Below are 24,122 nucleotides of genomic sequence, written 5' to 3'. Positions count from 1 at the left end.
CTAATGGGTTGTCTGTCCAACAGGTGAGGAGCTGCTTGACATTCTGCGGTCCTGGAGCAGCAACAGCAGTGGTGGGGATGATTCATAGGCGGGAGGGGGGTGGTGGAGGGAAGGAGGCCTGGACAGTGTCCCTGGCGTGGAGGCAGGGTCCAGGCAGTGTGGGGGAGGCCTGTCTCAGGGTCCCTGAGCTCCCAGCAGCTTCTCCCAGTCCCCAAAGCTGTGCTCAGCCTGGGCCCACTGGAATTGGAGCGGAGAGACCCAGAGGTCTTCTTACTAGACAGGCTCACAGGGAAGGAAGACAGTCTAGAGGAAGTGAGGGGAACCAGCAAAGGGAAGTGGCAGGAGTTATGAAAGCCCAGCTCCTCTGCTTCACGCTGTGCGCTGGGACAGTGGCTCTTTCAGCCTGGGCCAAAATGATGCTCCTTATAGCAGTTTCCACCACCTCCTGGCTTGACAGATTTCACCCCAGAGCTACTTTCCCAGTTTACCAAGCACTGGCACCTGCGAGGCCCTCTCTCTCCCTCCTTCTTCTGGGCTTCCTACGAATAATGTCAGCAACAGTTGTCTACTACGTGCCTTCTCTTTGCTAACAGCTTAACATGCATCCTCTCTCTTAAACTCCCAATAACCTCTAGGAGATAGGCTCTCCTATTATTCCCATTTTACAGACCAGGAAACTGAGGCTTAGAGAAATGAACTCACTGGCCCATCCCTAGGATTTGAACCCAAGTCTGTCAGCTCCAAAACCCCTGGGCTCAACCACCACAGGCCTCTGACAACATCTTTTTCCTCTACACGCACCGCCAGCCCCAGGGAGGGGTCCCTGGTAAGACCTATCCCCTGTCCCTAGCCCCAAAGACTAGGCCAAACCCTCAATCCCCCCAGCCTCTCTCCTTATCTCTTGGGTGCCAACACTAGTCCCACTGCTGGCATCTCTGAAATCTAATTGCCTCTGCATTCTTCCCCAGGGAGTCACAATCCACAAGTGATTTCTAGCCACAGACACGGGCATTCCCTGTGCCCACTCCACCTTCCAACACCCACCTGCACGGGCACACACACAGACACACAGCCGCAAAGGAGGTGCTGCCGCCCCTGCTGGCTGGAACCTGGGCAGATGGAGGCCCAGCTGCTCCCAGGCTCCTGTGGGAGGCTGGAGGGGAGTGACCCTCGCCCAGCCACGGGTCTGGGCTCCACCTCCACCGCACCCCCACCCTCCTGGGGCTTTGAGGGAAACATTTCACCGCAGTAATCATGATAATAAGTCTGCAAACCCTTTGCATCTCATCACCTCACGTGACTCTCACAAGCCCGCTTTTCAGGAGCAGCACAGGGAGCCGCAGCTGGTTAGGAGCAGAGCCAGGGTCCTAACCCCCTGCTCTCGCCCTCTCAGTTAATGCTCCCTGTCCTGCGCTGTAAATAACGATGACACCTCATGGCTACCAAGTGTCAAGCACCTGTTCTTGCCTAGATTTGGGGAGCACTTTACAAAAGTCAGTTTTTATCCTCTTTACATTTATGTCCAATGTAAAGATGAGGTGACTCAGAAATGTTAACGGCAGAATGGCAGTCTAAGGAATGTTCTGAAGTGGAGGCACATCACTTTAGAAAATCATATAGGAAGGAAGAGAACAGAGCTTTTAATGGGCTCCTTAGGGAAAGTGGACGCCAGGGGTAATGGAGAATGTCTCTTCCTTCTCCTCCGGCGCCCCAAGCACTTCGGCTGTTACTGCGAGTTGTTTCCATTGCTGGGCTTGACTATTTGTGTGTACATCTGTCTCCCAGGAGCTATAAGCTCTTCAAGGACAGGGACTGGGGCCCCGACAGCCAGCACCTCGCCTGGCACACAGGAAGGGCCCAGTCAACATTGCCTCCTTCATGAAGGATGATGGGACGGCTTGTGCTCACACCCTCCCATCTGATGGGCTTGGGAGACAAGAACGCAGGATCGAGTCACCCAGCGCTCAAGGTTTATCCACATCAAACACCACCTAAGGCATGAACCCCTCCTGTAGCACCCTCAGCAACTCTTCCTTGGCTTCTGCTTGCATGCTGCAAGTGACAGGGTGCTCACTACTACTAAAGCAGCCCCTTCTGTGTTGGAGATCTCGGGGCGATTGTTATAAAGTCCCTCCGTCTATTGATAAAAGTCAGGCTCTCGGGTATATACAATAGTCACACCTAGGGGAGCATTAGTTGTGTCTCCTAGTCAGGGGGGCAATCAGGGGTAACACTGCACACAAGTGAGGCTGGTGCCTGCCCTCCAGCAACCCAGAGCCCAGAATGCTGGGGAGGCAGAAGGAGTAACAAATGAATTCATCATCCCTGCTTGAGCCAGCTCTGTTAAGGCAGTGAGTTGAGACTCTAAATTGTCACAAAGACTACTATCAAGCCCTGAGACTTCAGTCAGGTGGCTTTGGGGTCTGTGCTTCACCCAACAAAGCTAGGAACAATCCTGATCTGTAGTCATAGTCATTCACTCATTCATTCATTCACTCATTCGTTCATTATTGGCTAACACTGGCTGGGAGCAGGGATGGTGGCACTGTGGGCCACAGCACTGTCTCAGGATCAGAGTTGTTACCTTGGTAATCAGACAGCTAACCGTCACTGGGTGCTTACTATGAGCCAGGCACTTCCTGTTTACTTCTGTGTAAAGGGCATAGCCTCTCCTGCCCAGTCACAGCTCCGGGGAGGGCAATGGGAGTCTGCTTGGCACGCCAGCCCTGAGCACCTGGTACAGTCAGTGCCCAATAAGCGTGGGCTGCTGCCATTTAAATCTCCACAACAACCATAGGTGCTCCTACTATTGGTTGCCCCCAGTTTGTACACCGAGAAAACCAGACACCTAGAGGTTGTTACTTGCCCATGGCCACACAGTTTCCAAAAGGCTGAGCCAGGATTTGGACCTGGGCAGTCTGCTTCCAGAGCCTGCTTGATCAACTCTTAAGGTACGGGTAGGAGCCTGGGGAACCACTCACCTTTCTCTGCCCCCTTTGCTTATCTTGCGAAATGGAGCTTGTCATCAACCTCGCCTTCCTCTTTCCTCCAGCCCCTTCCCATTGTGACCATCAGCCAAGATAAAGAGATGCAGGTGTTCTTTTCTAGGAAGGAGGTTGGTGGGAGCTGGGGTGGGGAAACACATTACTGGTCACAAAGGATTGAAATGAGCTCAGAATCTTGTGGGGGGGGGATTGCTGTAGGAATCTAGTTGTTTTAGGCTGAAAGGCTCCCAGAGAGCCTCCAGGACCCCCAAACTCCATTCTTACCCCCTTGCCCTCCACAGGATGTGCGGACACAAAAGGTCTTGCCACTGTGCCTCCTCCCTCCCCCACGTGCCAATGAGCCCCAGCTAAGATCTTTGTGCCTTGACTGCAATTTGTAGCAACTTAGCTGAGGCTGGATTTTAGGCTGGAGGATGAAGGTGTGCGAGTGTGTGCGTGTGCGTGTGTGTGTGTGTGTGTGTGTGTGTGTGTGTGGCGGTGGGGGGGGTGTTGATGGTGTCATGTTACTTGACAAAGTCACACCAAGCAAGGGAGGACTAGAAACGGTGAGCCTAGGCTGGAAGCCAGAAGACTAAATGAAAGCAAGCATTAACCACCACCGTCTGTAAAATGGGAGCAATCATCCCGGCCTCATAGGTAGTTGTGAGAAGCACGAGTTAACACTTGTAATTCCTTCAGCACACGGTGCCTGGCACGGAGCGGGCGCTCAGCAGACGGGGACCATTGCTGTGTAACTGTGTTATTACACACTTGGGTATCTACCAGCCAAAGCATTCCTTTCCGTTTTAGACACTGGCCTAGGCCCCAGGCGATACCCCAGGGATATTTAAGACAAGGTGGCTTGCCAACCGACGAGGGTGTTGATAGTCTCACGAAAGGGGCGCAGTCTGGAGAATTTGCCACGAAAGTCTAACCTGGGCGGCGCGGGCCCTCTGTTCGGATTCCCAACCGCCTTCCCCCGGGGCGTGAGCGCGCCCCCCGCAGGCGATCTCCGGGAAAGCCTCGGCTGGGGAGCCCGGGAGCCCAGTCCCCCCAACCCTTCTCTCCCGCCCGCCCCGGCGGCCACCCTCGGGGGCTAGGCAGCGCGGCGCGTGGGAGGGGACGGCGCGCCATTGGCTTGTGCACGGAACTGAGAGGAGGGACCAGCTCGGGCCGCCAGACTCGGGCAAAGCCCCGCCGCGCTGGGCGCCGCGCGTAGTCCAGCCGGCCCTGCCCTGCCCGGCGCGGGCGGCGCGATGTGAGTCGACCGAGGGCCCGAGTCCCCCTGGCACGCCAGCTCCGCGCAGCGCCGGCGCCAGCAGGCGCTAGGAACGTAAGTTCTGCTCCCCGCCGCCGCTTCGGAGCCTAGCACTTTCCCTTCCCGCCGCCAGCTGGCCGGTGCCTGCGCAGCGCAGCCCACCGGGGCTCCTGCGGCCGCAGGAACCGCCGAGGAGAGGACCCCGTGCGCGCGAGCCGGGCGCCCCAGCACCTCTTGGCGCCGGAGGGTTCTGCCGGGACTCCAGGGATTCCCCCCTCCGCGGTTCTCCCGGGCGCCGTCCCGCAGTCCCTTCAGGTCCTCTCCTTCGCGCTCTCCGCTTGCTCCCTTTCCTCTGACTCGGTTTCCCTCTCTTCCCCGGCTTCCTCCCTCCGCCGTCTCCTCCCTCTAGGACGGTTTATTCCGCCCTCTGCCTCCGCCTTTTGGGCTCGCGCTCTCCGCTTCGGAGCGAGGGAGAAACCGAGCGGAAAGCATTTTCTCCCTCCCTGGGGTCTGACTCGGTCCCCGCGCTCGGTTCTCTGTCCCCTCCCCCCTCCATCCCTGTCTCCGTCCTCCCTCCATTGTTCCCGGGTCCGGGGTGTGTGCGGCACAAACTTGCGAGTCCCCTTCCTCGCCCCCTGCTGGGTCGAGGTTGGAGGTGGCGGGGTTCCCGCTGCCCATAAGTCTGGCCCGACCTTCAGATTCGGGGGACCGTGGGGGCTGGAGTGCTGGGCCAGAGCACCGGAGGCGTCCGACAGCCAGGAGCTCCCGCCTGGAGCCCCCAGCCCTCTATGAAAGTGGGTGGGTATCTGGAGCTGAGAGATAAAGGACACATTGGAGGGGGGAGGAGCAAGACCGGGAGACCCCAGTCTCCAGGGGTGGGGGGAGCAGAATCGGAAGCCGAGCCTAAGCCCCAGTTATTGGGAGGGGGTTAGGGGAAGGACAGGTGGAGATCGACGCTCCCCACTCTCTCCCAAGTCGCGCGCTCAGCGGACGGGCTCAGCGGACGGGGGCAGCGTGGTGCCATTGTCCTGGCGCTGAATAGCCTGGGACTGCCCGCCTTGGGCGGTATACTCGTACCCACTCCGGGGGTCCGTAGGGGAACCGCCAGGCCGCCTCGCCCACCCGCGACGCCCCTATCACGGTTGGGCACTAGCTCGGCGTCCTCTCGCTCCGCCCTTCCCCGCCACTACCCCGTCCCGGGCTCCCGCCGCCTCCTCGAGGCCCCGGAGGGAGCGGATTTCTACGCGGGAGCGAAGGCGGCGGGGGCGGGAGCCGGGTGGAGGGTGGAGGCCTTGAACCCCGAGGCGTCTCCGTAGCCCAGAGCCCAGAGTCGACGGCCAAGGCCGCCTCGCCGCCTCACCGCCCCTCACTTCCTGGTTGATTTCCTTCAGACAAACTTTTCCCGGTGGGGCTGCCCTGCGGGGAGAAGGCACCGGGGCTGCAGGGATGCCCACCCCAACTGAGAGGCCTCTTGGACCTCCAGTCTTGGTGGTCTGTGGAGAGGGAGCCGACGCCCTCTCTTCCTCCAGCTCGCAGTGCCAGGGACATAGGGATGGGGGAGGGGGGTGGGGAGGGAGGTGAGAGGGTTGTTGGAGAGCCAGGGGGAGGCAGAGTCCATTTTTTTAGCCGGGCCTCACACTTAGCCCAGGGGGAGCAAAGATTTTTCTCGTTGGGTTGTTAGTAAATAAGACTACGTATTCTCCAGGCCTCTGTTATCCCATCTGTAAAAGGGGCCCTCTGTCCCCCAAGGTGCCCTCCTGGCCCCATTGTCTTGAGAACCAGCCGACCTGACTTCTCCTTTTCTGCCCACATGCTGTCAGCTTAATCTGCCCTAAATTAGGAGTGGAGGGCTGAGGCCCAAAGCCCTCCACCCATGTTTGGCTGTCAGTACCTCCTGGATCCACAGCTCAGGCCCGCCACCTGCACCCCAAGTTCTCCAACCCCACACTCAACTGCCTCCCCTCCCCCAGGATCTTATGGTAGCCCCCCTCTGTGTCTGCTGGAGGAAGGGCCTGCCAGTCCAGGGGTTGGGGGTGGGAGGAACAGTGGAATTGACAGTGACCCGTGATATTCACACAGCGCTGAACTGCTCTTTACTTTCTTTCATTTATTGGACAAAATGTTCGTGAGGGCTGGGCCAAAAATGACTTAATGAACAGAGTGCCAGATACAGTTCTAGGCCCTGAGAGACAGCTGTGAACAAAATTAAAAGATTCTTGCCCTTCTGGAGCTGACACAGTGGGGGAGGGGCAAATAACTAATAAAGTAAATAAGCAAATTATATAGTATATTGGGAGGTGAGGGGGAAAAGTTGAGTGTTGGGGGGTGTTGAGGCCAGGGGTGAGGTCGCCATTTTAAATAGGGTGGTCAAGGAGGTCTCCCTGAGGAGGTGACTTACCAGCTAAAGTTTTGAGGGAGTGAGCTGTGGGGATAGCTTCAGGGACTAAAGATCTGGCCGAGAACAGCCTGTGCAAAGGCCCTGAGGCTGGAATGTGCCCCCTGTATTTGAGGAACTGTAAGGAGCCAGTGTGGCTAGGGTAGAGTGAGCGGGTGGGGAAGGGATAGGAGACAAGGCTGGCTGAGAGGGGATAAGCCTCCCCATTTCACAGATGAGGGCAGTGATGCTCAGAGATAGCATAAGTAACCCCAGGGCAAGCTGCCCAGGAGTGGCAGCCGCAGGGTGGGGTGCCTGATGCTCTGACTCCTAGCCCGTAATAATTTTCCCTTCACCCTGCATCTCAACCATTAATTCACAACCATGGCTGTGCCCCTCCGAAGGCCAGGCCTGGCCGAGTGCTGGGGATATGGAGGGGAGCCACCCAGGCTTAGCACCCCAAGGGGCTCCATATTCTGCAGGCTGTTGCCAGCCCCCTTCCCAGGTTCCCCTTGCCCACCTGTTGTCAGTACACTCAGGGCAGCATTTTCCTCCTGAGCCAGAGTGACCTGAGTTCTCTCTCTTCCCATTTCCTTCCTGTGGCCACTGCCTTGTAAGCACCCCACTCTGTATCCACATGTGGCTTCTACAAGCGGACCTGTTCTGAAGTTGGTATGGTCAAGGGGGAAACTGAGGCAAAGAAGTTGAATTTCCTTGTCTGAAAATAAGAGCAACATTATTTTTGAGCGTTCACTATAAACAGGAACTGTTTTAGGAGTTTTTTGTGCATCTTCTCATCAGTGGGAGGTGGGTGTCATTATTACACCCATTTAACAGATGAGGAAACTGAGGCCCAGAGAGGTAGTATCACTGGCCCAAGGCCATGCAGCTAATAAGTGGTGGAGCCAGGATATCAGCACAGGCCTTTTGAGTCATGCCAGAGCCCCCCAAACCCTGGGGGAGATGGTTAGTTCTGGACTGTGGTTCTGGCCCATCAGGGTACTGGGAAAAGTACAGGGACCCTTCTGCTTACCTCCCCCAACCCACCCAAAGGGCAAATAACTACTTGCTTATGAAAAAGTTGGCTCAAAATAGTGGGACATCTCTTCACAGAAACTCCCTTCCCGTCCTTCTCTCCTCCTCTCCAAGTTTCTGAGCATCTACAGGGGTGGGGGAGGTGGAAGGAGTGGGAGGAGAGAGGGTTATGGCCACTGCCTTTTCACAAGAGCTCTGGCCCCATGGGATCTGGAAGCACCAGCTGCCTTTGAGGGCCCTGATGTGGTCACTGGGCTGAGGGGGAAGCTGGCCCACTCCTGGGTTGGAAAGGACAGGAATTCTCCATGTGTTCTGCCCTTTGTGAGTGGCGGTAGGGACAGAGAAGCCCCTCTCAGTGACTTCTGTGTGGCAGCGGATGGCCATCCGAGGCCTGGACACCCCCTTGCCCACACAGCAGTTTCAGAGGGTGAGGCCCCCAGGGATGTCCCCTCCTTCTTACCCCTTGTCCTGCCCTGCCCTCTCACCCTCTCCAGCACAGCAGGGAATGTTTATTTTTTCTGTCCCTGAGGGCTTGGAGATATTTGTGATGAAAATGTGAGCTTTCCTCTGTCCTTCTGGAAATTAGGCAGCTTCGAAAGAAAGAGAACTGGTAGAGAAATAGCAAAATGTGTGTTTCCAGAGCCGGTGAGAGAGGTGGTAGGACTTGGGGGCGGGGCAGCTTGTGCTGGGGTCTTTGCTGGAGCTGGAGTGTGGCTGGTGAGTGACAAGGTTTGGAAGCCAGATCCGGAATATCACAGCCAGGAGGGGCCCTGGAGACCACACTTCCATTTTTCAGGCGAGGAAGCTGAGTCCCAGAGCCCGGCCCTGGCTTACCTGTGATGGCAGAATCTGTTGGTGACCTCAGCTGTCCTGTCTCCCAGCCCAGTGACTCAGGGCTCAGCCTTCCAGCTTCAGTCAAACCCGTCCTGTATTGCCAGCTCCTGTGTTCCTGGAGTTCTTGGAAATGGGGTGTGGAATCCTTTTCTTGACTATAGAGCTTTGTCACGGGGACTGGTTTGTACCCCAGCAGGACTCGCATCGTGTTCTCCTCCCCCGCCAGTTCTACTCTGTCATCCTTGCCCTTGACACAGAGCCCTGAGCCCGGTGGTGATGCTGGTACAGAGAGAGGTGGGTGATGCAGCCCCGCCTTCCACTGGCTCACTGGCTACTTGAGAGACAAGGCTGCCTAAGGCAGGCTGGCCTTTAGAATAATTGCACTCTGCTCTCGAGGGATACACTGCAAGGAAGCCCTGCCACGTGGCAGCCTCTCCTCAGCTTCTTCCCTTAGCCCGTGTACCCTGAGGAAACGCCCACCGGCAAAACCTGCACCCCAGAGGCCACTGTGATAATAATGTCGGTGAAGCAGCTGTGTGACTTCCTAGTTTAGTCCAACCCTGCTGACAACCTAGTAAGTCAGGCATTGTCACCCCATTTACAGTGAAGAAATGGAGGCTCCAGGAAGTTAATCTGCCCAAAGACACAGGACTAATGATGTAGAACCCAGAGATTTGGATCCTTGAGCTTCACTCTGCCTGAGGGCCCCGGTGGAGGGTTCTGGGCTGGGGGTTCTTTAGACCCCATCTCGCCCAAGGGGCTGATGGGCTGCCCCAGGAAGGGACCACAGGAAGGATGATGCAGGCTGTGGACCCTCCAGCCCCCATGGTCCCCTTGCTGGGGCTCTCCCTGCCTCCCCTTCCCTCTGCCCGGGGCCGGGAGGCTCCGTCTCTCACTGCCCCCACTCCTGTGCTGCATGTCCCAGACCCCATTTCCAGCTATTTTGCACCAACGTGATAACCAAACAATGGGTCTCCTTTGTTGCCCTTCCCAGGTCCTGCTGGAGTCACAGGGCCTTAATCCAAAGGAGGCTGGACCCCAGGGAGGGGTTCAGATGCTGGCAACCTGCCAGGGACTTTCACGGGGAGATGTGATGGGGAAGATGGCTTAGAGCTTAGTTCTCTTTGGACGTCGTGTTCACCACACCACACCCCTACCACACGCACACCAGCTTCTATCTGAATATCCTGTTAGGCACAGTTAACTTAGTTTGAATTTCAGCTCTGCCACTTACCCCCAAGAGACACATACGTAAGTCCCTTGGGCCTTAGTTTCCTCATCTCTAAAATGGGAGTCATAGTACAGCTGTTCTCATAGGGCTGTGGGGGTTACATGGAATTCCTGCTCTAGAAGTACTGGTCCCCTGCCTCCTTTCCTTGGGAGGATGTTTTGGGGGCATTTCTCCTTACCAGATGTGGGGGGACAGGTATGCTGCCCCTCCAGCAGAGGGTCTTGTTTGCAAAGGAAGTGCTTCTTGGCTCTGATACTCAACAGCAATGACTCCCCGCTGAATCACCGGAGGCTCGGCGGCTGGTGGGTGCTCTGGGCCCCAGGCCCCTTCCCCTCCCCCAGCCCCTCCTAAGCCAGCCCTCATGGTAGCACATTCTCCACGAAGGGGACAGCTCTGCAGTCCATCTGCTTCTGTGGAAACCGGGCTTCCTGGGAAGGCTACAGGGGGGTTGGGAGAGGTCCTCCAGGACTGGCATGGGAAAGATGTCTCAGCCCCATCGGATCTGCTGCCAGGGCAGCGCCTGGACAGCCACCCCTTTAATATTGTTAATTGCTGTCCTTTGGGGAGTGCATACCAGGGACCAGGCCCCTCCACTGCCTTTTCTCAGTCTGTCCGATCACAGCCCTGTGAGCTAAGAAGTCGTCGTGTGGTTTCACAAATGAGGAAATGGAGGCTCAGAGAGGTTAAGTAACTTTCCTGAGGTCACAGAGCAATTAAGAGAAAGAGTTGGGGGTTTGAGTCCAAGTTTGCCTCATCATTAAGTATATGCCCGCCCCCGCCCCTCCCCTGACACTTGTAACACTCCTCCCGTCCCCCCATGAGCCCTTCCCTTCCTGGTCCGATCTCGAGGCTCTGCTTGGCCTCTGTGCCATCATGGCCCCTTCTGTCTTGCCGCCGCCGCTAGGAGATCTTTGGGGATGTTCTTTTCTGGCCTCAGATGAGGAAGGAGGAAGGGGCTACACGGGGTCAGATCTCGGCTAGCAGGGGGCCTCGAAACCCTTCCCCCAACTTTACTTTGTCACAAATTTTTGTCGAGCTCCTCCCATGCCTGGAGCTGTCCAGGCCAGGTGAACAAAACCATCAGTAACCCCTGCCCCGTGGCACTCACCTAGAGATGGCTGCAGCTCTCTGAGGTGGTAGTGGGGTCTCGCCCAACGTTCTCACCCAACCTCCAGTCATTTCCTGGGCACCCCAGATGCCAGGGAAAACCCCATGTACTCTCCTGGAGTCTTCAGCACCCCCTGACCTGCTTGCGCACGGTCACCTGGCCAGAGGAGGTACCAGACTGGAACCCAGCTCTGCCTGACCACAAAGCTCCTTCCCGGCTCTCCTGGGTCACCAGCTCACGTGTGGCCTGGGGCAGAGCTTGTCCGCTCTGGGCCTCAGCTCTCTGGCCTGTCCAGCGTGTGTGTGGAGCAGAGCCTCCCCTTGGGCCCTGCCAGGTCTAACTGAGTGTGATCCTGAGTGTTGTGGGTAGAGTTAGGGAGACCTGCTTGCCTTGGCCTGACCGTCCCTCATTCGCCTCTGAGGCCAAAGTGCCTCTGTGCCCAGCGGGGCCAGCGGGAGGCTCTCAGGTGGGCACGATACCAGCCCTGCCTTCAGATCACTGGGTCTCGGGGAGCCCTGAAATGATGATGAGGATGGTCCGGAAGTGGCCCTGGCTGCCACTGAGGGTCCAGAGAGGGGAGGGGCACTGTGCCCTGGGAAGGCTCCCTGGAGGAAGGGGCATGCAAAGACCCTGAGGAACGGGGGGCATCGGGATGGAGGGAGTGGAAGGCAGTGGTTCAGAAGGGAGAACACCTGTTCAAAGGACAGTGATTTCCCAGTTCATTGGGAACTGAGGTCAGAGAGGCTGGCCAGGGGCAGAACGCAGAGGATCGTGAACACGGGGTCTGGGGGCTGCCGTCCACGTTTCCCCTTCTCCTTACCTGGCAGGGCCTCCCAAGTGAGCATCTAGGAGCAAGGGCAGCCCTCCTCCCAGCCCTTCCCCTAGCCTTGGGCAGCCTGGCACCAGCCTGGCCCCCGGGGAGCCCTGGGGGCCCTTCAGGAGGCACAGGGGCCTGGGAAAGGAAGCATGACGGCTGTAACAGGCAGGCTTTTCCACTGTGCACGGCTGAGTGAGGAGAGGGAAGGAGAAGGAGTGGGGCCCTGCCTGGGTCCGGGCAGGGCACTCTGCCACAGGTATCGCCTGTTATATCTCCTCCAGCCCTTCTGCAGAGTGGGCCTTCTCATCAGCCCCATTGTACAGGGGCCGCAACTGAGGCCGGGAGAGCTGCGGTGTCCTACAGAACCAGGATCTGAACCCAGGTCTGGCTGTCCCAAAGCCAGTTCAGCTGGGGTACAAGGAGGGAGTGGGGGAGCTGTCCTCTGTCCTCTCTTAGGTTACAGTGGGGCCAGTCCTACCTGGAGTGACCTTGAAAGGGAGGAAAGTTCATGGGCAGATCAGAGGGGGTGTGTGGTGTGTCTCGGCGGTGGGGTGCTTAGGGGCTGCTGTGCGCACACGTGCGTGTGTGTGTGTATGTGAGTGTGGCAGCTGCCCGCCTGCCCTCTCCAGGTGGGGTCCAGTCCTGCAGATGAAGGAACAGTGGGACTCAGGGCTCAGTGCACTTAACGCTGTAGGGCCAGGTGCTGGGGACCCTGCTCCCTGGAGATGACATTTAAGATCCCGCTTTCCCTGGGAGGCTGTAGGGCCCTTTGTTGGTGGTGAGCTTGCGGCTGGGCTCTGGGCTCTGTGTACGGCCGCAGTGGGTCCCACCAGCCCAGGTACCTGATGGCTGTGCCGGAGTGATACCGGAAGTCAAATGGAGCCCAGGACCCTGCCCTGTAGCCCCCCTTCTGTACCAGCCCTGGGCCTGTGGTGCCGAGGGGAGCCCTGTGTCTGTGTCGGTGGGGAGGGACCATCGGGCGGAGGAAGGCAGCCGACCCTCTGAGCAGGGGTTGCCGACACAGCCCAGGCCTGCAGTGCTGTGGCCCGAGTGTCAGCCTTACGCCATGGGATTGAGGTCTGGGGGCTCTGTCCAAGGGGTGGAGACGTTAGGAAATGCTAGTTAGGCCCCTCTCCTGATGCTTCCTGGCCTCCACCCCAGAGCCCCTGCTACATGGGGGACGTGGGGAGGAGGGGGTGTCTGTGTCTAAGTGCCCATCCCAACCAAGCACTTGGTGCGGGCCAGGCACTACCTTACGCCCTTCACGGGGGTCTCATCTTAGATTCTCACGGCATCCCTGTGAGGGAAGACCCTTTGCTTCCCCAACTATGGATGGGGTGACTGAGGCACAGAGAGTGTAAGTGACCTGCCCACAGGCACACAGCTAAGAAGTGGTGGCCCTGGGATTTGAACTCAGAGAGTGTGGCTTCTGCAGCTAAGCTCTTCTGGCTTTAGCAGTTAGCTGGCACTTTATAAAATACTTTCTGTCCGTTATTTTGTTTCTGCTTTGACCAGGCCTAGGGAAGATGTAAGGATTGTTGTTTCCATTTCACAGATGAGAAGACGGGCTCAGAGAAGCAACTTGCCCTGATTCGTGCCTGACAGATCAGCATCCCTGTCCCCACTCAGGCTGCAAGCTACTTAAGGGCAGGGACCCAGTCCCACCACCCCTACGTGGCTCACAGCACATCCTCACTAAATGCAGTCCTTTCATTTAAATGTGTAGGTGCTGTGCTGCGTACTCTTGACCAAGCTTCTCCTCTTGCCCATGGATCTCGAGGAGCTGGGAATTACAGCTCCATTTCACAGATGGGGAAAACCGAGGCTCAGAGCAGTGTGACTTGTCCACTAAACATGGGCAGTAAGGGACACAGCAGGACTGAGTCAGGCAGCCTGGCCGGCCTGGGTGAGAAGGGTTAAAACACTATGGAGACCTATATGAAGGGTTAAGTCAAGTCTGAGCATACCTGGTGCTGGCGAGGATGGGGGGTAAGGGAACACTCATGCATTGTGGGGAAACGGAAATGGTTCACTGCTCTGGAATGCAGTCTGGCACTTCTAGAGTTAAACGTAGATTTACCATATAACTCAATATAATTCCACGCCCAGGTATTTACCTCCGAGAAATGAAAACTTACGGTCACACCAAAACCTGCACGTGAATGTTTATAGCAGCTCTATTCATAATCGTCAAACCCTGAAACAACTCAGACGTCCTTCAGTGAGTGACGGGGTAAACGAACGGGTACGTTGACGCCAGGTACCGGTACGTGGATTCCCACTCTCCTGCCGAGAGGAAGGGAACGTCCATGTACACAGCAGCCTGGATGAGTCTCAAAGACATGATAGTATCCACGGTTATATACTACATGATTCCATTTATGTAACACATTTGAAAAAACAGAAACAAAACTACAGTGACAGACAACAGATCAGCAGTTGCCTGAGGTGAGGGGAGGGTCTGACTGGTGATGCAGCTGCCCTGGGTCCTGATTTGGAGGCGGTGGTCGCCTGGATCTATACATGTGCTAAGATTCATATAACTACAGACCCCAAAGAAGGTTCATTTCACCGTATGCAAATTAACAACTAGAAGGCCAGAGCGGAGGCCGGAAGAGGAAGGGTGGCGACCAGCCCGCCTGGGGCTTCCTTCATGGAGGGATGGGTGAGGGGCCAATGGCTTGCTGGCGCCCTGGGGGCAGCCTCCCGCGGGTCCACCTGGCAAGTGGGAGGGACGCCAGGCTGATTATAGCTTCTACCTGGATCCACCAGAAGGTGGTAACGAGCGGCTGAGGTGTTGTGACAGTACCCGGGCCCCCTACCGAGGAGCCTGGTTAAACCCTCGCTACCCCAGGCGGCTGCCCCCGCTGCCCAGCATCGGCCATTCATTGAGCTGCCTTCCTGGTCACCACCAGCCGCCGCCTCCCATTCGCCGGGATGTATATACGTGGGAGAGGAAAGCATAGCTGCCACTGTTTTACAGGTGAGGAACTAGGCCGGGGGGCTTAGGAGGGCAGTGGGGCCTGGATGTTACTCACTAAAGACCTTGGCCATTATTTCCAAACTCGAGCTGGTATGCTCCCTGCCCAGTTCATCCAGTGTAAAGCCATGTTATCCAGACACCCCACCGTTTGATTCTTTGTTCTGATGTTTATTTGCTGGGTGCTTTATTTTCTAAGACACTGGGTCTTAGTGTCTTAGAGGCTGGAAAACTGGAGGTGACCTGGGGACATTTCTGTGCCCTGCCTCTGGCTGGGGCTGAGAGGGTGAGACTTGCCGGGGGCCACACAAAGACCTGAGTCTGATGCCTGGTCGGGGTGGGGGGGGTCCAGCAAGCCCACCTCAGGTCCTTGGTTGAGGGACAGGCAACTTCTGAGCCTTGTCTGTTATCAGGGGTGGTTTTCCTGCCTTGCTGGAGAGTAGCTGTGGGTGGGAAAGAGGTGCAGGGATATGGGAGGCACCCAGCACTGGTGCAGCACGTGATAGGGTGGGGGTACTACCATTTTTCAACCCGGTCTTCTATCGAGCCTCATTGAACTTGGTTTTCTCATCTGTAGAATGGGTGTAAATAGTACCCATCTTGCAGGGCGGCAAGATCACGGGAGCCCACTCAGGGCCAGCTTCTGGAAACCTTTACCTCACTTTGGTTTACACTGTTGTCTCCTCCACATAGATTTTGTGCTGACTGAAGGTGAGGACGGCCACTCAACTCACATCAGCGTCTCCACTGCCCGGCACACAGTAGGTGCTCAAGAGCTGGTCTGAGGTGGAGCTGAGGGGAGGCTGGAGGTTGGGGGCCATCAAGGATCGTGGGCAGACCTGGAGGGGGTGAGGGGAGAGCAGGGAGGGGCAAGGCCCGAACTGCTGCCACAGCCCTGCCAACTCTCCTGGCCATCCCTCCTCTGGCTCAGTTGGGTCCTGGGGTCACCCCCTCCCCTTGTTTTCAGCGCTGGCAGGTTAGAGGGAGGATGTCTGGCAGGGTGGGTGGGAGAGATTGCTGGGCAGAGGAATTGTCTGGGCAAAAGTTCAGTGGCGGCCTGGACTCCAGAACTCAGGAGCCCTACCCAGGCTTGGGTAGACCCTTGCCTCTTCTGGCAAGGCTGACCCAGGCCCCAGTTTACCCCCTCCCCCCAGGAACCTTTGGGTACAGTCTATCCAGGCCTGAGTGCCTTGTCCTGGGCCTATACCTCCTCCAGGGCTGTCTGTAAGGCTCCCTCCGGCCTGGTCGTCTGGGGTGTGCCACATCCACTTAGGCCAGACGGGCTGGCGGAGCTGGAAGGCCTTAGGACCATCTGCCCTAACACATTTTACAGATGAGGAAGCTGAGGCCAGGAGAGGGCAGTGACTTGACCCTTTTAATCACACAGTCGGGTGGTTAGGGAGCCCAGTACTGCACCTGGACCCTCAGATTCCTCCTCCAGTGTCCACCTGCTGCCCCAGGTTGACGGGGAGGCCTCCCCAGGCCCTGGGCTGGGGTCTGGCTGCCCTCTGAGATCTGGAAGCTGGGCAGGACCCGTGGCTGAGGCTGGTGTCTCCCTGCAGCCCTCCTACAGACGCCGGGCTCCAGGACAAGATGGCAGCCAAGCAGCCCCCACCTCTCATGAAGAAGCACAGCCAGACGGACCTCGTGAGCCGCCTGAAGACCCGGAAGATCCTTGGCGTGGGCGGGGAGGATGACGACGGGGAGGTCCACCGCTCCAAGGTGGGCGGAGCTCGGCGGAGGGGCCTCGAACCAGCCACATGGGGGTCTGCCTCCGAGCACCAATTTGGGGAGGCAGATCTGGCCCACTGTTTGGGGAGAATAGCTGAGACCCATGACAGCTGCAGGGAGCCTCCAGATTTAGCTCATATTTTCTAGAAGTCTGATGGATATGTCGGAGGAATGTAGCAGTAACGAAAATGGGTCGTTAGAATTAGTTGAGTCCTTATTATTTGCTTCTTATGGCACCAGCTACTTTATAAGCATTATTTACCCTGGGAGATGTAGGGTCAGTTATTAACCCATTTTACAGATGAGGAAACTGAGACTCAGAGAGGTTAAGGACTTCCCCAGGGCCACACCAATAAGTGGCAGAGCCAGCCTTCAAGCCCACATCTGGCAGACCTCTGAGCTTTCATCCTCAGCCACTGTATTTTCAGCTTCCCATAAGCCCCGGTGTCAAGAGGAGGAAGAGAGGGTGTGCCTCAGTGTGACCCTCCCAGCCTGGGTGACCCTTTGGCTAAGCAGAGCCACCTGGGCATCCAGGGGCCTCTGGGAGGGGGTGAGTAGACTGGGCAGGCAGAGCTGCCTTCAGCCTGGTTGCCTCTGACCCCTCTGTGTCCACAGATCAGCCAGGTCTTGGGCAATGAGATGAAGTTTGCTGTTCGGGAGCCTTTGGGCCTCAGGTGAGCATTACGAGTTTGGTGGGGGACAGGGCTGGGGGAGGGGCTCATCAGCCTTGTCCCTGTGTACTCTTGTCTTTGGTTCCATCCCGTCAAATTCCCTCCCCCAGACCAGCCATCCCTGGGCGTCTTGGCTGGAGAGGGAAGGGTTCTGCGGGGCCTGGGGTGGCTCTGACCTTCCTCTCCACGCCTCCCCAGGGTCTGGCAGCTTGTCTCTGCTGTGCTCTTCTCTGGCATTGCCATCATGGTGAGTCCCTGCCCCTCCCCTGGGACCTGGCCCCCTCCCCTGCCCTGGAGCATCCTAGCTCCTGTGGTCCGTGGTCCCAACTCCTTGTCACTGGAAACTCAGATCTTCTGTCCTGGAAGGGAGGGGTCGGGGGCAGTTAGTGTCCTGATCCTGGACTGCTACTGGGGAAAGGAAGGAGATGTCCAGGGGAAGTTTCCACAGAGAGCCCCTCACCCTGAGCCTCCTGCCCGCTGTCCGCAGGCCCTCACCTTTCCTGACCAGCTCTACGATGCAGTCTTTGATGGAGTGCAGGTGACCAGCAAGACCCCCATCCGCCTCTATGGCGGCGCCCTCCTCAGTGAGTATTGCTGGGGCAGACTCTGGGGAGGTGATAGGCAGCCGAGGGACCCACAGGGGCCGAGGGAACATGGGGAGCCTTCTTTGTGCAGGGGCTCCCCTTCTCAGAACCCACGCTTCGGCCAACAAGTCTGTCTCTGCTGGGTGTGTGCTGCCATCTTGTGGCAACTGGTAGACTGTCCCCAGGGGATTGGGACTGTCCTTAGCATCATCTGGGACAAAGCACTTATTGAGTGCCTGCTGTGTGCAGTGCACCACCTAGGCATTGGGGTAGAGAAATGAAAGAGGCCCAGGCTCCGCCCTCCAGGGCCTCACAGCCCAGAGGAGGAGGCAAAATCAACAGTGTCTGTAAAACCCTCGCCCTTGGACCGCCCATTTGAACCACTTCTGTTTCCTCTCCAACCTGAGTCACACGCAGCAGTGCCTGTTAGGAAGCTAAATGACAGCATTTAAAACCCAGCACTGGGGGTGTCCCTCCTCTTCTCCAAAACATTCTATGGCTCCCTATTACCCGCAGACTGAAGTCCCAGCTCCTTCAGGTCTCTGATATTCAGGGTCATCTGTGGGGTGCATCCAGCCTGCCTTCCAAACCTCCCTCCCCGACATCCCACGGTGGGCCCCGGACCCCAGCCGCACCTCCTGAGGCCCCCGTTTCAGAAGGCCTCCACGACTTTGCAACGCAGTTTCCCCAGCCTTGTGCCAATTGCACTTCTACTTGACCTTCAAGGGCCAGTGCCAGTAGCTCTGGGGTGGGGTTGGGGGGTGGGGACTGGGGCAGCTTCAGGCCCTTCAGCCACGCAATGGGAGAGCTAGTGTTACGGGTTATGGGTCAGGTTGGATGACGGAGGAGTTTTAATTTGAGCAGTGGGAGTGGGGGCAGGGCATGTCCGGGATCCTGGCTACTTTGTCAAAGGGTGGAGCACCAGGCCCCCTGCCCGTCCCCCAAGGGGGCAGGTGGATCAGGCTACTCCGCCCCCCACTCCCCTCTTTGCCCCCCACCCCAGGCATCTCCCTGATCATGTGGAACGCTCTCTACACGGCTGAGAAGGTCATCATCCGATGGACCCTGCTCACCGAAGCCTGCTACTTCTCGGTCCAGTTCTTGGGTGAGTCGGAGGTGGGCAGTGATGGGGAAGCTGATGGGGTACAGGGTGCGGGCAGCTTGGCCCCTGGCCTCCGAACTCTTGCCACTTGTTTTCTGGGAAGCGATGAAAACCTGTGCGAGGGGGAGGGACTCGTGTGGCTGGGTTGACCTGTACACCTGCACACCTGTGCTCACGCAGCTGGTAGGTGCCTGTATCCTCCTGCATACATGCCCGTGCACCCACAATCCACTGCTCGTTTGTGGACCCAGCACAGGTGTGATGGCACACAACCAGTTCTGCCCATATGATCGCCCCCCATACCTGCTGTGGTTGGGCAGCTGATAGGATGCCCCAGCTCAGGGCGGGGGTCAGTCAGGCAGCCACCCTGAGGCCCATGGCATCCCGTGCTGGGGTAAGGGCTATCCCCACCTCTGACCTGTGTCCCCCCCGGCCTCTCTCTCCCACAGTGGTCACTGCCACACTCGCCGAGACGGGCCTCGTGTCCCTAGGGATCCTGCTGCTCCTGGCCAGCCGCCTCCTTTTTGTCGCCATCAGCGTTTACTACTATTACCAAGTCGGCCGAAAACCCAAGAAAGTGTAGCCGCCCGCCGGGCCAGGGGCCCCTCTGGGGCAGGGAGGCCTGGGGACCTCGGTTTCCCTTTGGTTCCAGAAGGCAGGAAGGACCCTGCCCCAGGCAGGCAGGAGTGGCCGCCTTCCTCTCCTCCTGGGCACTCCCCGAACGCTGTGATCTCCTGGGCCCTCAGGTTTGGGGAGGGATGGAGCCTCTGTACCCCATCCTTCCCCCCACACGGTGACGCCTCCTGTTCATGGGTGTCTCGGCCTCTGGATCCCCTGGACAGATGCGCGAGGAAGAGCCTGAGCCACAGGCATCCGGCCAAGGCCAGGCTCCTGCCCCTCTGTCACAAGACCCTTCTTTCTTGAGAGGCTGTGGACCGCCTCCTTGCTCTCCCCCAGGCCCCCAGCCAGTCTAGTGCCCAAGCAGCTGAACTTGGCTTCTGCCCATGCCTGGAAAACCTTAGAATTTGACCCCGGGCCCCTTCCCTTCCATGCGGGCGCTCTCCACATGTAGGGGACCCTCTGCCCCCTAAACACACAGCGCCGCTGCGGGCTGGCAGGCAGGGGTCCGCCTTTGACCCCTGGCACCTCCCCTTCCGCCTTCTGTGAGGTGGGCTGCAGGTAGCAGGGCCTTGTCCTCAGCCACAGCCTCTCCTCGGGCCTCGCTCTTGGCTGCTCTGCCTCCACGCAGCTCCTGAAGGCCCCTAGATGCCCCCTCTCCCAACTGGCCTGGGTCCAGAGGCTGCCAAGGGCCTCAGCCACAGGCCGGCCCTGACAGATGGACACCCGGGTAACCCCAGATGGCGGCCACCTGTAAGTGACGGGGTTTGTGGTTGAGGAAGAGAGAGAAGCATGTCTTCATCACTTGGCATGTCCTCCAGGGTCCGAGGTACACCTGGCTCAGCCCCCTTATCCACCCTCCCCCCCCTCCCCAGGGTGCTGCCCTCTGGCCTGGGGTGCCTCTGGGGCCCGGCTGGGTAGGACTGGGTGCTCTTCAAGCTCAGCAGGGGCAAAAATTAGAAATATTTCAGCAAGCCGCCTCCTCTCATGCCCAGCCCCCATCAGATGCCCTGGAAGAGGCCGACAGCTGGCTCCCTCAGAGATGAAGACCCCTGCAGGCCCAGCAGCCTGTGTGCCCCCCGTGAGTCCTTTACCCGACGCCCCCCCTTCCCTCCGGCACCCCAGGAATGGCAGCCCCCATGTCCTGGGGACAGATGTGGAGAGAAGCAGCCCCGGCCCCAGACTTGCTTCCCGTCTTGGAAGAGGGTGTTTAGGGGGCGCGATGGTTGGTCCTTAGGTGCGGCCCAGCTCTGGCTGCCGCGCCCTGGGCCCGGGCCCTGCCCACGCTGGGCCTCGCTGCCCTCCCCCATGCCCAGCTGTCCCTGCAGCCACACGTCCAGGGACACGGCCTGTGCCCAGCGGAGCACGGCACCGCCGCTGTTAACACAGCCGAGGAGAGAGGCCCAGCGGGTTGGGCGCCCAAGGCTGTGCTGCTGGTAACCTCGGCCGAGCGGAAGGGAGGCTAGACACTAAGGAGGGGCCGTCCTCTCCTGGCCTCCGTCTCTCGAGGCTGAAGTTCGTGCCTCTTTGCAGAATCCTGCCCCCAACCGCCGAGCCCCGGGCAGGCCCAGAGCCACGGCAGCCTTTGGGAAGTGGTCCTGGCTGGTGGGCAGTGCCCCCAAGCCAAGGCATGTCCTCTGAGCTGACCCATGCTCTATGAGGCCTGGCTAGCATGCCGCCAAGCGGTGGATGGTCTGTCCTAATGACCGCTGGGCTTGTTGGATAGATTTCCCCCGGGAGGCTAGCAGGGCAGGGGGACGTCCGGGCGCTGGAGCCGGGCTTTGTGCCGGGCGTCCGCGGGGGCTGAGCCAGCCAAGCTGAGGGAGGGTGGCAGGACCTTGTCCCAGGGGCTGGTAATGTGGGCCTGCTGGGACGATGCTGTCCTGGCTCTGTCCCTCCTAAAGGTTTGGGAGAACCCAGAATGCCCCTTCCCCGGTTCACTTGCCAGCCTCCTGCCTCGGCCCAGCTTCCCCACCCCGCCCCCAAACCAAGACCACCTTTCCTCACGGTCACTATTTATTCTTCGTTCCTTTCTCTTTTTGTAAGAAACAGTCACAAAAACCAGTGCAAAACCATCAGTGTGGGCGTCCTGCTTTATATTACAAAAACTCCTCTTGATATAGAATATAAAAAAGGGAGGCTCACAGGAAATAAACTTGATAAATTAGCTCTGCTACCTACCGCAAGGAACACTTAGAGTTTTCAAAATAGACTTTCGACATAGGACCCACCGGGGAGGGGAAGAGGGGGCTTCTAGGGAGATGGGGGTGCTGGGCCTCGGCCGGTTTGGGGGATCCTGTCTGGGCCCCTTAGGCATGGAGAGGAGAGAGGGGACAAGGGAGGCTGGGGAGGGGCCCCAGTGCCCAGCCACTAAGCAGGGAAGGTGGCCTTCGGTGCCGGGCAGGGTATGTGACCAAGTGCAAGGTCTCCCCTGGCACCTGGCCTGTCAGCAGGGTCAGGAAGTCTCAGCACAGAGACTTCCTACCCTCCCGCCTCCCCCAGCAGCCCCCAAATTGCCATCTGCACCTATCAGGGGCTGTGGCTGCTGGCCTTTGCCTTCTCGTGCCCCCGAGAACGGCCGCTGGGAGCCTTGCAAATAGCTACCAGCCTGCGTTAATGCTACAGAGCAGAGACGCCTGCTTCCCCTTTCCGGCCCCAGAAGGTGGTCAGCGGGGGCAGATCGGGGCTCCTTGGCCCCTTTCTGGAGAGCCCTTGGGGATTAGGGTCTTACATCTGCCCTCAAACCCGCCTCCCCCAGGTGTTCCTCAACGACCAGCCTTTCTTCTCGGGGGCCCGGAGGAGGTGGTGCCTGATGCCCGGCTCTTCTTACCTTGAAGGCCCCAGATTCTCCTGGGCAGTGGGGACCAGATGGGGCCCTGATGCCTGGGGCGCCCCTGGACTGAAGTCACACAGCTGCCCAATTTGACCCTAAGCCCTGCCCAGCCAGCCTGATTTTTTTTTCTTTTTTTTTGTCAACCACACACCAGCCCTTTGCCTCTGCCAGGAAGTTGAAACCAATTTTTGGGTGGTCTAGAGACCTGCGCTGGGGTACAAGCTGCACGGCCCCCTGGGTCCTGGGGTTGCCCAGTCGCTAGGGAGTTCATAACATCATTTATGGAGTTGCCAGGGCAGACTGATACAGGGACAATCTGGAAAGACCCAGCCCACAATGGGCCAGGACTGGTGAGGGCAGCAGAGTGAGTGCAAGGGGGAAGGGGAGAAATGGGGGGAGGGGCAAACCAAATCTTTACAGCAGGCACAGAGCTCCGCCGCATCTCAGAAGGGGGTAGGTGGCAGAGCAGGGGAGCGCTGGGCTCTAGGCCACTGCTCTGTCTCCCAGTGGCTGGAAAGCTGGAGGGGAGGCTGGAAGCTGGCACAGGGCCTTTGAGATAGAATGGGCTCTTCCCAGACCCTGAAGAGGGACAATGAAGAGAGGAGAGCAGGCACCATACTGTCCCTTCCACACCCATCCCTCAACAAGCTTGAGTTGTTTGGCAGACATCACTAATCAAGATTACACTGTCCTCCCCCACTGAGCCCAGACCAAGCCTCAGATTCTCCGCACGGCCTCTGGCAGCCACTCCTGATTGATCAGGGTCGAGGCATCTTGCAATAGAGTTGCTAACACTGGTCTAGAATTTGAGACCTGCACATGAGGGGCTGATCTGTGGGTGCTGTGTGGGTGTGAGTGAGTCTGTGGGGAAACCTCTCCCTGCCACATCCTGGAGGAAACACTCAGAAATGTGCTATGGACAGCGAAGGGACAGGAAAACCGTGTCACAGCAGAAATGATGAGGTGCCCTGGGGTTCTTTAGCCTGGAAATAACGGGGCTCAGGGGGACAACGTGTGGCCTTATCGCTTCGGGAAGGAGAGCAAGTGGGATGCCATGGACAGAACCACAGGAAAACAGGAACCTCTTCCGTGTATTGAGCTGATGTTAAAGTCAGAGCAGTCCAAAGAGAAGCCTGTCTTGGGAGGTAGTAAGCTCCCCGTCCTTGGAGGTGTGCGAGAAGAAGGTGGAGAAGTCTTGGCAGGGATCTTGTGGAAGACATCTGAGTGGCAGTTCTGAGTGAGGAGAGGAGAACCAGATGATCTTGGGGGTTCCTTCCAGCGCTGGGGGCCAGGGAATTGGTGGAGTTGGTGGAGGAAAAGTGGGCAGTGTAGAAAACGGGCTGTGTTGTGTGTGCATGTGTGTGTGTTCCTGGGACTTAGAGAAAAGTGTGGGGAGGTGGCAGGGAGACCAGGGAGGGCAGAGTCCAGAATTTTCTTAGCTGTGGAGCCGGGAAGAGGCAATTCCTGACCAGCTTGCCCGCTCTCTTCTGGGGAAACCAGGATGCAGAGGCCAGGGAGGGGTGTGAGCAGTAGGTCTGCTGGGACCAACAGAACCCTGGAAGGAGTGACAGGCAGCCTGGGGATGGCGGGGTTCTTGTTCAGAACTGTCACGCGCGTGCTGTGTGACTGTGGATGAGAAACTGCTCCTCTCTGGGCTTTCCAGATGATTTGCTCCAACAGATGGGGAAGCACGGACCCTACTGGCTGGGCCATCCTTGGATCCAGCATCTGCGGCCCACTCTTGGCCCCAGCCTGAGGCAGGGACAACTCCATCCTCGGAGGACCGGGGACTCCACGTAGGCTCCAAGCCCTCAAGGACATGGTGACCAGGTCTCCTCGGCGCCCGCGGGCTTTGCCAACCTTTCTCCACAATTTTCTTTTGCCTCCTTCTTGCCTAAATCCTTATTACTTCCTTGGCACCAGATCCTGAAGCTGTGAGTTGAGGGCGCAGGTCCCGGGCTG

The 24,122-nt window shown here is 58.2% G+C and overlaps 1 protein-coding gene across 1 annotated transcript; it reads left to right on the top strand.

The window, feature by feature from the left end:
• Positions 1-16,214: 16,214 nt before the first annotated feature.
• TP53I11 (tumor protein p53 inducible protein 11) lies at positions 16,215-19,292 on the top strand. Its single transcript, XM_065882636.1, has 6 exons — positions 16,215-16,343; positions 16,968-17,026; positions 17,222-17,270; positions 17,511-17,607; positions 18,611-18,712; positions 19,159-19,292. Exons 1-6 carry the CDS (start codon positions 16,215-16,217, stop codon positions 19,290-19,292), a joined length of 570 nt encoding a protein of 189 aa, XP_065738708.1.
• Positions 19,293-24,122: the final 4,830 nt, after the last annotated feature.

This window comes from Phocoena phocoena, chromosome 8 (assembly GCF_963924675.1).
Source record: "Phocoena phocoena chromosome 8, mPhoPho1.1, whole genome shotgun sequence".
Classification (NCBI taxonomy): Eukaryota; Metazoa; Chordata; class Mammalia; order Artiodactyla; family Phocoenidae; genus Phocoena; species Phocoena phocoena.
The sequence above is the reverse complement of the archived record's forward strand: the minus strand, read 5'-3'. Positions and strand labels throughout refer to the sequence as shown.

Bases quoted from the DNA above. Each gene is read 5' to 3' on its own strand.
- TP53I11 (XM_065882636.1), top strand. From the start codon at position 16,215: ATGGCAGCCAAGCAGCCCCCACCTCTCATGAAGAAGCACAGCCAGACG. The intron at 17,027-17,221 runs GTGAGCATTACG...ACGCCTCCCCAG, and splicing joins CGGGAGCCTTTGGGCCTCAG to GGTCTGGCAGCTTGTCTCTG. The intron at 17,608-18,610 runs GTGAGTATTGCT...CCCCCACCCCAG, and splicing joins CTATGGCGGCGCCCTCCTCA to GCATCTCCCTGATCATGTGG.